General features: G+C 40.4%; 1 protein-coding gene across 6 annotated transcripts; it reads left to right on the top strand.

Annotated features, from left to right (window-relative positions):
* The first annotated feature begins 657 nt into the window (after positions 1 to 657).
* Positions 658 to 7502, top strand: Tmem214 (Transmembrane protein 214). 6 transcript variants are annotated; one of them, XM_002059150.4, is made up of 8 exons: positions 658 to 874; positions 942 to 1258; positions 2498 to 3109; positions 3185 to 3386; positions 3458 to 3603; positions 5578 to 5991; positions 6142 to 6260; positions 6871 to 7502. In XM_002059150.4, the coding sequence occupies exons 1-8, from the start codon at positions 745 to 747 to the stop codon at positions 6983 to 6985; spliced, it is 2055 nt and encodes a 684-aa protein (XP_002059186.2). In that variant the 5' UTR covers positions 658 to 744; the 3' UTR covers positions 6986 to 7502. The 6 variants fall into 6 exon arrangements, with proteins under 6 accessions (XP_002059186.2, XP_015024419.1, XP_015024420.1 ...); XM_015168933.3 differs by lacking the exons at positions 658 to 874; positions 942 to 1258; positions 2498 to 3109; positions 3185 to 3386; positions 3458 to 3603 and adding exons at positions 3764 to 3896; positions 5337 to 5456; XM_015168934.3 differs by lacking the exons at positions 658 to 874; positions 942 to 1258; positions 2498 to 3109; positions 3185 to 3386; positions 3458 to 3603 and adding exons at positions 3765 to 3792; positions 5337 to 5456.
* Positions 7503 to 13791: the final 6289 nt, after the last annotated feature.

Below are 13791 nucleotides of genomic sequence, written 5' to 3'. Positions count from 1 at the left end.
AATCATACAAACAGAAAATACCAAATCGACAAGGGTTGAATACAATTCAAATGCACTTTGCACATGCAAAGACTTGTTTGATGGAGCAAACAATATTGTGCAACAGTTAATATTAAAGTGAATACAAAATGTTTGCCGTTTGGTTTTAAATTCGAATTAATTAGTTTGCATCTGTGACCAGTATTTTTAAAAATGTAACGCTTTAATACTGGTGTGCGGCGAAAATTGTGCTGTTAAGAAACATGCGTGCTCTTAGTCTGTTAACTTAACAGATGCTAAGAGACTAACAGTTTGCAAGTGGGAAACTATCGCTGGCGTAATAAACGGTATTTTGGATTAAATGCAATGATTTGTTGTTATTTTACTACACTTTTTAATTGGCAAATGCAAGCACGAAAAAGCAACGGTCCGTTAATAAAAATTCAAAAAGTGGATAGTGTCCTTAGTGTGACCAAAGTTTCTTACACGACAAATGCTGAACATTGAAATAAAAATGAGCGGCACTTATGAACGCTCTTCGTCTGTTAAGCTAACATAATGAGAGCCAGTTTTTGAACGGCTGCTGTTAACCAAAGTACACGCTCACCAAAGAGCGCAACAGCAGTCAGTGTTGGCAAGCGTGTACTGAAATTAGTATGCAGCTTGAGGTTTCGAGTATTTATTTGTTTTCCCACACAGCCGGTCGGACATAGTTTCGTTGCACTCGTTAATTAGCGCATTAATTGAATAAAATACATCACGAAAATGTCCGCTGCGTCCAATCAATGGGAAGTCGTGTCCAAATCGCGCAAACAAAAGAATCTGGAAAAGAAGGTCAGCGCCCATACGGAACAGAAGCGCATTGCCGCCCAGCTGCCCAAGCTGGAGGAGCTCAGTAAGCGATTAGATTAGCCTACAACAAAAGCAACAATTAACAAAAAGTAAATACTGTACTTTTCCAGTGCCAACACAGCAATATCGCAACTTATTCGGCAACAACAGCAGCAACAACAACAACAACAAATCGAATTCACCGGCAAAATCCACATCAAGCATTGCATCTGCTTCTTCCAAGGGCAAATCGCAATCGCCACGCAAAACAAATCCAAATGCGGCGAAATCAACTGGAGCAGATTCGGCGAAAAAGCAACCGAAGCCAGCGGCGAAAGCGAAATCCCTAGAACAGGCCATGAAGCAAATAACGATCGACGATTTCGCCGCGCAGGTGGCGCAGGTGAAAATCAGCTGCCCCGGCTCCGAGCTGCGCTGGCTGAGCAATGTAAGCGAAAATTGACCGGCGTTGCACGGTTGAAATTACGAATTTCATATGTGTGTGGATAGATATACGAGCTTCTATGTGAAGCTCAAATAATGAAGAACCTAGTTTCAGTTTCTTTTTTATCAATATGAGTGAAATTTTGAGCGAATTTAGACAAAGAAAAATTGATTCCAAAGAGAATTATTCTCGTTTTCACTTATATTCCGCTGCGTGAATCTTTCGAATCTTCAATATTCGCTTTTTCCGATCTTTTTATCGTTCTCTTGTTTAACTAATATAGACAGTTTATTTTGGTTTTTATCATTCGTTTTTTAGTAAAAATATTGTAAATCCATTTTCGAATCGGTTCAGTTACAGCCTTGATATAAACTCTTCTCTTCTCTCTCAAGAGTTTCTTCAAGATCAGCACCATCTTCCATTTAGTCTCCATTCAATATTTTGATTTACCTTCACATGGTTCTCTTACTTTCGACTGCATTCTTGTTTCCACTTATATTCCGCTGCGTGAATCTTTCGAATCTTCAATATTCGCTTTTTCCGATCTTTTTATCGTTCTTCTATATTTTACTCTTGTTTAATTAATATAGACAGTTTATTTTGGTTTTTATCATTCGTTTTTTAGTAAAAATATTTTAAATCCATTTTCGAATCGGTTTAGTTACAGCCTTGATATAAACTCCTCTCTTCTCTCTTAAGAGTTTCTTCAAGATCAGCACCATCTTCCATTTAGTCTCCATTCAATATTTTGATTTACCTTCACATGGTTCCCCTATTTCCGACTGCATTCTTGTTTCCACTTATATTCCACTGCGTGAATCTGGCGAATCTCTTTCTCTCTCTCTTCTATTTTCCCTTTATTCTTATTCATTATAGAAGCTTTTTCTTTCTCTTGTTTGATTTACCTTCACATGGTTCCCCTATTTCCGACTGCATTCTTGTTTCCACTTATATTCCACTGCGTGAATCTGGCGAATCCCTTTCTCTCTCTTCTATTTTCCCTTTATTCTTATTCATTTTAGAAGCTTTTTCTTTCTCTTGCTTGATTTACCCTCACATGGTTCCCCTATTTCCGACTGCATTCTTGTTTCCACTTATATTCCACTGCGTGAATCTGGTGAATCCTCATATATTCTCTTTCCCCTTTATCGTTATTCTTCTCCTGTTTGGTTTACCTTCACATGTTGCCCTTATTTTCGACTGCATGCTTGAGTAATCCCGAATATATTTCCCGGATTGCAGATTGCCAGCTATCTGAACGGCGTCCTGTCCTACGACTGTGATCCGACATTCTCCGGAAGGAGTGCGCAATATCCGAGCAATTTGGCCAGCTCCGGACTGAAGCAGGCAATTTTGGAGTTTCTGCGCAGCGTGGGCGAAACGAATCTAGAGTATTTCTTCTACTCGCTGCTGGACAGCATGGCCACAGAACTGAACAGCGGCCAGACCGTGGCCGGCTACAAGTTTGTGCTGCAGCTAATTGGCCAGAACTGGCCCAGCATTTGCGCGCACAACATGGCCAAGACGGCGCTGTTGCGCAACTCCTATCAGAATCGCAGCAACATCTGCCTCAGCATCCTGTGGGCCATCGGGCAGGGCGGGCATCAGTCGCTGACCGAGGGCGTCAAGGTCTGGCAGAACCTGATGCTGCCCAACCTCGAGATGAAGAGCTTTACCAAATTCGTTGTCGAGCACATTGAGCGTGTGCTGCTTGCGGCTGCAGCACGCAAATCCGAGACGCTGCAGCTGAATCAGCAGGAGTTCTTCGCCTGCTACAATGCCCTGAATGCCAGCTACAACAACTTTGCCAAGGAGCTGCAGCAGAGCCTCAAGCGGAGCGCCACTCAGCTGCTGGTGAGTAGCCCTAAACGATAACGATAAAATTATCGATAACGTTTTAACGATAACGATTGTCTGGCATTTTCGCAGCAACTGTACATTGCCAGCCCCGTGAAGCAGGCGAACATTTTCCTGACGCTGCTGCGCGAGATCGAGTCGAAAAAGCAGCGCACGGAGATCGAGGGCTGCATCAGCTGTTTGCTGAGCAGCGGGGCGGAGGATTGCTTCAAGGTGTGGCGCATGAACTATAAGAAACAGCAGCTCTCCAGTTTGGTGCTCTTGCAGACAATTGGTATGTTTTTTTTTTTCGTTTTACAACTTTTTTGTGGCATCGATTTGATATATTTTTTTTTTATTGGACAGACAACGATTGGACGGAGTCCACGAAACAGTTGGCCCAGTCGCCGGCATATCACGCATTTCTGCAGGATGTGAAAAATCTAAACACCGAGCTGCAAACGGGCAAACGCAAAGATTTGTACGTAGACGAGCTGACAACGGTTTTGAAGGTAAGTTCGCGTTACGTTTTTGTCATTTGAATTTTAACGGACAGCATTCGCCTAACGTCAGAAACTCCACCGGGTTACGTTTTCGAACGCAGCTGGTCACACCGACAGCTGTTTGCTTGCGTGCGCAGCGTGTGAATGGCCCAGACGCCATTGTGTGCACGTTGCGTGCTGAGTGTCAGTTTATTGCAAGTAGCTACACAACAAAAAAGTATTTTCCAGCGCTTGTAGCATAATTCTGGCTTAAATATTGAAAAGCAAATTAATTCCAATTGGAATTTGCTCTAGTGTTAAAAGTAATTCGCGCCATTTACAAGTCTGTTGCATTAAACGCGAAAAGCAAAGAAAAGCAAAAAAAAAAAGCTGACGTCGCCGCCGCAGCCGCCGCCTCTCTGCCTCTGCTGCTGCGGCTGCTCGCGTCGCATTTGCCGGGCGTTCAATAATTTCTCTTTTTTTACTTTTTAATTTGCAGCCCAAACTGCGCTTAATTATACGCGTGTGCGTGCGTGCGTGTGCGTGTGTGTGTGTGCCTGTGTAACTGTGTGTGCATGGCGTTGCCATGCGGCCCGACTACTTTTTGCCGCTAATTTATTTATGTGTGCGTGTGTGCACTGCGCTTATCGCAGGCAGCAGCTACATGTATTTATGATCATCTAGCGTCGCTTTCTGTTTCTGGCTGATGTGTTATAGCTGCCATTGGCTGTTCCACAGCACCCCCCCCTTCTCTTCTGCTCCTGCACACCCTTGTTGATTGTGCGCAGCTTGTGTCATTCCATTTTCATTTTTTTTTCGGCTCGAGATAACGATGCTCGCGCGATGCTGCTGCTGCTGCTGCTGTCATGCCTGACCACTGCCCACGTCACAAATGCCAGCGCAGAGGCAGAAGTAGAAGAAGAAGCAGCAGCACAGTCTAACAAGTATTTTTTTTTTTTGTACATGCCTGGCCATTTTCTTGCACGTGGCGTCGCTGTGATTTTATGTTTTTCTTTTTTGCTTTTTAACCTGCTTCGTTGTCATTTTCCGTTTGCCTTTATTTTTTTTTTTTCATCAGCAAATATATACATTTTTTTGACAGCCACTTTTCACCGCTGCAAAGTCTACAAAGTCTGAAAAAAAGTTCGCGGTGTGCACAGTTCATTCAACTTGTTTGATTATCAACAGTTGTTGTTGTCCCGTTGGCCTCTATTACATGCACACATGTAAATGTGTGTGTGTGTGTGTGTGTGTGTGTGTGTGCGTGTAAATACATATTTAAAAGTATTCGCTTATGTTGTCTCTTTTATAACAGTAACAAAGCTTATCAAATTTGCTCTCTCGCTCGCGCTCAGCTGATGACGCGTCATCATATTTTTGTGTGTGCCCTTGTGACGTATGCAGCAGCCCGCCGTTGCGGTCGGCGTCGCTGCCGGCGCTGACGCTTTGCGCGCCTTTTGCCTTTTGCCCGCATTCGTGTTTGTGTCAAGCTGCGCGCCGCTTGCTACGTGCAAATTGTTTCTGCATTTTTTTCGTTCGTCTTTCTTTTTTTTTTTTGTTTTTTCGTTTTCTTTAATTGCGACTTTCGCTGACCGTTTGACTTGTCTAAGCTCTGCTTTAATTGCGACGCGTTGACAACAGACTTGAAGCTTTTGCGAGCTTAATTGCATTTATTGTGTCTGTCGCGCATTACTTTTAACTTTTAACAGAAGCAACAGAAAAAAAAAAAATCATTAACATATATTGCAAATTTTCAACAACAGCAGTTATTAAAATACTCGCAGCTGCAAGAAGTTTAATTGAAATTTAAAATATATACAATTATGGCTCAGGTTAAACCGAAACAAAGCAAACAGGGCAAGCAAACGCCCGCCGCTAAGAAGGTAACAGCCCCCTCCTCCCATCTCCTTCACATTCCACTCAGCCCTAACAGCAGCTGTTAAAGCTTTAACCTATGACTTAACATGCTCTATCTCCATCTCGCTCTCTCTCTCTCTACCGTAGAACGTACAGGAGAAGAGCAGCGCACAACAGAAAAAGAACAAACAGAACGCGGCGCAGAAAAAGAAATGCGGCTGCTGCAAATGGACGCTGGGCAGCATTTTGATTGTGGCTCTGATTGCCGGCGCCCTCTACTATGACACCGAGGCGAACGGCAAAGGTCTCTTTGAGAAATCCGCCACCGGGAAAGTGTTGAAAAACGCCGGCATTTTGCCCCAGGTGCAGCGCGGCTGGTACGTCACAATGAGCGCCAGCGCACGCGGCTACAAATGGGCCGAGCAGCACGTTCCGCCCTACGCCGAGCCGGCGATCAAGACCAGCTGCGACGTCTGGAAGGTCGCCCGCAACGCCTGCTGCAACGCGTACACGAACGCCCTGAACTATTGGCGCTCCAAATGGCCCGCGGTCGCCAAGTTTGTGAGTAGCTGACATCATTCTTTTAACTGTTTTTGATTTTGGAAAGTTATCTCAACTGCCAATCTCTTTTTTTCTTGACCGAACCGGTTTGTCACGCTTCTCACCATTTGTCTCTCTCTCTCTCTGTCTCTCTCCCTTTCGGTCGCACAGATTGATCAATATGTGCCCAATTTCTCGCACCAACTGGAGGCCTTTGCTGCGGGCGCCAAGGACCTGGCTGTCAACAGTTACGACAAATCTGCGACGCTCATCAAGGAGAAGGTGCTGGTGTAAGTGCTCCGCTATCATTCTTATCGGGCAATATATATAAATGGAACTAGTCAGCGACGTCTACAAAAGTTGAAGATTTGATACCCTTGCAGACCGAACCCTTGCCCGTATCCAAGAAGCACAGGCAATATAGTTAAGGCCGAATATGGTTTAGATATCTAGAAAAACCAGGAAGTTCAACAAGCTAGTAGCTCATTTTCGACCGATCGTTCCTACGGCAGCTACATGATATAGTGGTCCGATCCAGCTGCTTCTGGCATATATACTGCGTGCAAAAGAAAGAGGGACGATTCCAGAGTTTCCTAACGATAGCTTCAAAACTGAGAGACTATATAGACTCGGCTATGGATGCTGATCAAGAATATATATGCACTTTGTGGGTTCGCAGATGTTTCCATCTATGCGTTGCACGTTTCTAGATAAAATTATAATACCCTCTGTGTAGGGCGGCGATTGTTATCTATAAACTAGTGCAAATGATTTCTTGGCAAGTTCATGAAGAGAAACCCCTTTTCTATTAAGACGTAGCTACGCTCTGACTGTTCCCTCTCTAAATATTGCTATACCCTGCCAACTTAACTGCTATTAACTCATGTTTAATTCTTGCAGTGGACGCTTCTCACCGGAGAACATTAACCAGGCGCTGAACCAGACTCGCAATGCTGCGCTCGAGTACTACAATCAGTTTCACAAAAAGGTGGACGCCTATGCCAAGCTCAAATGATTCTAAGCGTCCGGCACGTTTAGTAACAAACACTTAAACAACAACAACAACAACAACAACAACAACAACTCAAACAACAACAACCCAAACAACGCGTCATAGTCAAAGCAATTTATAGCGAAAACCCATTTAAATGCAATCTTTTTCGGCAAAAACAAAAACAATATATATATATATTTATATTTATATTATAAGCAACAGCAAATGTAATCCCCGCCCAACAAAAATCCCTCCCCTGCCGCCACCCCACTCATAATGGGCGGGGTGGTTTGCGGTTGGTTTGCTGTGCTTATCTAAAATTATAATTATACATACATTTACAATTAGTAAATTAAACACATAATCAGCATTTAGTTGTAAAGTGAAAAAAGCAAAAACTAACTAACTAAAAAAAAAACATTTGTATATCTTGTAAATGAGCTCGCGAGCATTTTTTGTAAAATTTTTGCACGTTTCGGTCAGAATGAAAAAAAAAAACATAATAATAATAATTGAGTTCTTTGTGTGTTTGGAAAACGCGTCGCGAGTTTCGTTTCACGCAATAATAAACAAATAATTTTGTGCATTTTTAAATTGTTTTTTAAAGCAAAACAAATTTCAAAAATTCTCCAATTGCATTTTCTTGGGCGCGCAACGAAATTAAATTAAGCAACAAACAACTAAACATTTCCAATTGCATTTCAAAGCAACAAAAAAACGAGGAGCATATAAATAAATAAATAAATAAATTTAAAAGAATTTAGCTACTTAGATATTTAAAGGTTTCTTTTTTAATATTTATCGTATGTAGTTATTGTGTGCATGGGAATTTTAAGCGTTTTCTCAGTAAAAGACTTTCAATGTGCTTAGTCATCAGTTATATATATATAAATCAATTTTTCAATTGCGATTCAATCTTTAATTCCATTTGTAAGTTTAACAAATTGAAAGATTTTTGCATAAATAAACAAAGTTGAAGTGAAACAAATTGCAAAGTTATAAATAACATGATATGTACATGTTAACTCTTTACAGTCTGCTATTACATTAGCGGGCACTGTAATTTAACAGTGAGCAAGTTGGGACATTTTAGAACGCTGTAGAATTAAGTGTATGAGTTTCAGGGGATGCTAACAGCGCATGTTAAATATACTAAGATGGGGCAGTCAACAATAACAGTACCTTAATTTCCCTTTGGGTATACGGCAGAGGTACTTTTTACATTTGATGGTATACTGTATTTCCTCTTTAGCAAATGGTACAGTTTATTGCTTTTTCCACACGATAATCAAAAACCCAATTTTCATTAAAATCGAATGAGATGTGAGCAACTTATGGGGGTGGGAAAATTCGACCTATGTCTATATATCATATCCCGGTAACACTTTGACTTGAATTTGACCAAAAACAGTGTTGTCAGATTTTGATGCCAAATTGATTTACAGGCCAAACCATGTTCAAAACCCCAAGTTTCGTGAAAATCTGATAAGATTTGACCAAGTTGGGGGCGCGGGAAATCTTGAACCATCTCTATATAGGAATCTTGGGGTAAGATTTTGGCATGAAATTCGACCAAAAAACATGTGTTCAGATTTGAATGCCAGATTAATCTGAAGGGAAAACCATGAAGAAAAAGCCAATCCTCGTGAAAATCGGATAAGATTTGACAAAGTTATGGGGGTGGGAAATTTTGACCCATGTCTATATAGGAGTCTTCGGGTAAGATTTTGGCATGAAATTCGACCAAAAAACATGTGTTCAGATTTGAATGCCAGATTAATCTGAAGGAAAACCATGAAGAAAAAGCCAATCCTCGTGAAAATCGGATAAGATTTGACAAAGTTATGGGGGTGGGAAATTTTGACCCATGTCTATATATAGGAATCTTATGGTAAGATTTTGGCATGAAATTCGACCAAAAAAGATGTGTTCAGTTTTGAATGCCTGATTAATCTGGGCGGAAAACCATGGAGAAAAAGCCAAACCTCGTGAAAATCGGATAAGATTTGACCACGTTAGGGGGGTAGGAAATTTTGACCCATGTCTATATAGGAATCTTGGGGTAAGATTTTGGCATGAAATTCGACCAAAAAACATGTGTTCAGATTTGAATGCCTGATTAATCTGGGCGGAAAACCATGGAGAAAAAGCCAAACCTCGTGAAAATCGGATAAGATTTGACCAAGTTATGGGGGTGGGAAATTTTGACCCATGTCTATATAGGAATCTTGGGGTAAGATTTTGGCATGAAATTCGACCAAAGAACATGTGTTCAGTTTTGAATGCCAGATTAATCTGGAGGGAAAACCATGAAGAAAAAGCATAGTTTCGTGAAAATCGGATAAGATTTGACCAAGTTGTAGGGGTGGGAAATTTTGACCCATATCTATATGGGAATCTTGGGGTAAGATTTTGGCATGAAATTCGACCAAAAAACATGTGTACAGATTTGAATGCCAGATTAATCTGGGGGGAAAACTATAAAGAAAAAGCATGGTTTCGTGAAAATCGGATAAGATTTGACCAAGTTATGGGGGCGGGAAATTTGGAACCATGTCTATATAGGAATCTTGGGGTAAGATTTTGGCATGAAATTCGACAAAAAAACATGTGTTCAGATTTGAACGCCAGATTAATCTGGGGGGAAAACCATGAAGAAAAAGCCAACCCTCGTGAAAATCGGATAAGATTTGACCAAGTTATGGGGGCGGGAAATTTGGAATCATGTCTATATAGGAATCTTGGGGTAAGATTTTGGCATGAAATTCGACCAAAAAACATGTGTTCAGATTTGAACGCCAGATTAATCTGGGGTGAAAACCATGAAGAAAAAGCCAATCCTCGTGAAAATTGGATAAGATTTGACAAAGTTATGGGGGTGGGAAATTTTGACCCATGTCTATATATGAATCTTGGGGTAAGATTTTGGCATGAAATTCGACCAAAAAACATGTGTTCAGTTTTGAATGCCAGATTAAACTGGGTGGAAAACCATGAAGAAAAAGCCAATCCTCGTGAAAATCGGATACGATTTGACAAAGTTATGGGGGTGGGAAATTTTGACCCATGTCTATATAGGAATCTTGGGGTAAGATTTTGGCATGAAATTCGACCAAAAAACATGTGTTCAGCTTTGAATACCAGATTAATCTGGAGGGAAAACCATGGAGAAAAAGCATAGTTTCGTGAAAATCGGATAAGATTTGACCAAGTTATGGGGGCGGGAAATCTTGAACCATGTCTATATAGGAATCTTGGGGTAAGATTTTGGCATGAAATTCGACCAAAAAACATGTGTTCAGTTTTGAATACCAGATTAATCTGGAGGGAAAACCATGAAGAAAAAGCATAGTTTCGTGGAAATCGGATAAGATTTGGCCAAGTTATGGGGGCGGGAAATTTTGATACATGTCTATATGTGAATTTTGGGGTAAGATTTTGACATGAAATTCGACCAAAAAACATGTGTTCAGATTTGAATGCCAGATTTATCTGGAGGGAAAACCATGAAGAAAAAGCCAATCGTCGTGAAAATCGGATAAGATTTGACCAAGTTATGGGGGTGGGAAATTTTGACCCATATCTATATGGGAATCTTGGGATAAGATTTTTGCACGAAATTCGACCAAAAAACATGTGTTCAGATTTGAATGCCAGATTAATCTGGGGGAAAACCCTGAAGAAAAAGCATAGTTTCGTGGAAATCGGATAAGATTTGGCCAAGTTATGGGGGCGGGAAATTTTGACACATGTCTATATGTGAATTTTGGGGTAAGATTTTGACATGAAATTCGACCAAAAAACATGTGTTCAGATTTGAATGCCAGATTTATCTGGAGGGAAAACCATGAAGAAAAAGCCAATGCTCGTGAAAATCGGATGACATTTGACCAAGTTATGGGGGTGGGAAATTTTGACCCATATCTATGTAGGAATCTTGGGGTAAGATTTTGGCATGAAATTCGACCAAAAAACATGTGTTCTGATTTGAATGCCAGATTAATCTGGGGGGAAAACCATGAAGAAAAAGCATAGTTTCGTGAAAATCGGATAAAATTTGGCCAAGTTATGGGGGCGGGAAATTTTGAACCATGTCTATATAGGAATCTTTGGGTAAGATTTTGGCATGAAATTCGACCAAAAAACATGTGTTCAGATTTGAATGCAAGATTAATCTGAGGGGAAACCCATGAAGAAAAAGCCAATCCTCGTGAAAATCGGATAAGATTTGACCAAGTTATGGGGGTGGGAAATTTTGACCCATGTATATATAGGAATCTTGGGGTAAGATTTTGACATGAAATTCGACCAAAAAACATGTGTTCAGATTTGAATGCCAGATTGATCTGGAGGGAAAACCATGAAGAAAAAGCATAGTTTCGTGAAAATCGGATAAAATTTGGCCAAGTTATGGGGGCGGGAAATTTTGAACCATGTCTATATAGGAATCTTTGGGTAAGATTTTGGCATGAAATTCGACCAAAAAACATGTGTTCAGATTTGAATGCAAGATTAATCTGAGGGGAAACCCATGAAGAAAAAGCCAATCCTCGTGAAAATCGGATAAGATTTGACCAAGTTATGGGGGTGGGAAATTTTGACCCATATCTATATGGGAATCTTGGGGTAAGATTTAGGCATGAAATTCGACCAAAAAACATGTGTTCAGATTTGAATGCCAGATTAATCTGGGGGGAAAACTATAAAGAAAAAGCGTAGTTTCGTGAAAATCGGATAAGATTTGACCAAGTTATGGGGATGGGAAATTTTGACCCATGTCTATATGTGAATCTTGGGGTAAGATTTAGGCATGAAATTCGACCAAAAAACATGTGTTCAGATTTGAATGCCAGATTAATCTGGGGGGAAAACCATGAAGAAAAAGCATAGTTTCGTGAAAATCGGATAAAATTTGGCCAAGTTATGGGGGCGGGAAATTTTGAACCATGTCTATATAGGAATCTTTGGGTAAGATTTTGGCATGAAATTCGACCAAAAAACATGTGTTCAGATTTGAATGCAAGATTAATCTGAGGGGAAACCCATGAAGAAAAAGCCAATCCTCGTGAAAATCGGATAAGATTTGACCAAGTTATGGGGGTGGGAAATTTTGACCCATGTATATATAGGAATCTTGGGGTAAGATTTTGACATGAAATTCGACCAAAAAACATGTGTTCAGATTTGAATGCCAGATTGATCTGGAGGGAAAACCATGAAGAAAAAGCCAATCCTCGTGAAAATCGGATAAGATTTGACCAAGTTATGGGGGTGGGAAATTTTGACCCATATCTATATGGGAATCTTGGGGTAAGATTTTGGCATGAAATTCGACCAAAAAATTTGTGTTCAGATTTGAATGCCAGATTAATCTGGAGGGAAAACCATGAAGAAAAAGCCAATCCTTGTGAAAATCGGATAAGATTTGACCAAGTTATGGGGGTGGGAAATTTTGACCCATATCTATATGGGAATCTTGGGGTAAGATTTTGACATGAAATTCGACCAAAAAACATGTGTTCAGAATTGAATGCCAGATTAATCTGGAGGGAAAACCATGAAGAAAAAGCATAGTTTCGTGAAAATCGGATAAGATTTGGCCGTTATGGGGGCGGGAAATTTTGACCCATATCTATACGGAAATCTTGGGGTAAGATTTTGGCATGAAATTCGACCAAAAAACATGAGTTCAAATTTGAATGCAAGATTAATCTGGAGGGAAAACCATGAAGAAAAAGCCAATCCTCGTGAAAATCGGATAAGATTTGACCAAGTTATGGGGGTGGGAAATTTTGACACATGTCTATATGTGAATCTTGGGGTAAGATTTTGACATGAAATTCGACCAAAAAACATGTGTTCAGATTTGAATGCCAGATTAATCTGGAGGGAAAACCATGAAGAAAAAGCATAGTTTCGTGAAAATCGGATAAGATTTGGCCAGGTTATGGGGGCGGGAAATTTTGACACATGTCTATATGTGAATCTTGGGGTAAGATTTTGACATGAAATTCGACCAAAAAACATGTGTTCAGATTAGAATGCCAGATTAATCTGGAGGGAAAACCATGAAGAAAAAGCCAATCCTCGTGAAAATCGGATAAGATTTGGCCAAGTTTTGGGGGTGGGAAATTTTGACCCATGTTTATATAGGAATCTTGGGGTAAGATTTTGACATGAAATTCGACCAAAAAACATGTGTTCAGATTTGAATGCCAGATTGATCTGGAGGGAAAACCATGAAGAAAAAGCCAATCCTCGTGAAAATCGGATAAGATTTGACCAAGTTATGGGGGTGGGAAATTTTGACACATGTCTATATGTGAATCTTGGGGTAAGATTTTGACATGAAATTCGACCAAAAAACATGTGTTCAGATTTGAATGCCAGATTAATCTGGAGGGAAAACCATGAAGAAAAAGCATAGTTTCGTGAAAATCGGATAAGATTTGACCAAGTTATGGGGGCGGGAAATTTTGACACATGTCTATATGTGAATCTTGGGGTAAGATTTTGACATGAAATTCGACCAAAAAACATGTGTTCAGATGAGAATGCCAGATTATTCTGGAGGGAAACCATGAAGAAAAAGCCAATCCTCGTGAAAATCGGATAAGATTTGACCAAGTTATGGGGGTGGAATATTTTGCCCATGTTTATATAGGAATCTTGGGGTAAGATTTTGACATGAAATTCGACCAAAAAACATGTGTTCAGATTTGAATGCCAGATTAATCTGAGGGGAAAACCATGAAGAAAAAGCCAATCCTCGTGAAAATCGGATAAGATTTGACCAAGTTATGGGGGTGGGAAATTTTGACCCATGT

Source organism: Drosophila virilis, chromosome 4, assembly GCF_030788295.1.
Source record: "Drosophila virilis strain 15010-1051.87 chromosome 4, Dvir_AGI_RSII-ME, whole genome shotgun sequence".
NCBI classification, from domain to species: domain Eukaryota; kingdom Metazoa; phylum Arthropoda; class Insecta; order Diptera; family Drosophilidae; genus Drosophila; species Drosophila virilis.
This window is presented reverse-complemented; position numbering and strand designations above follow the sequence as displayed.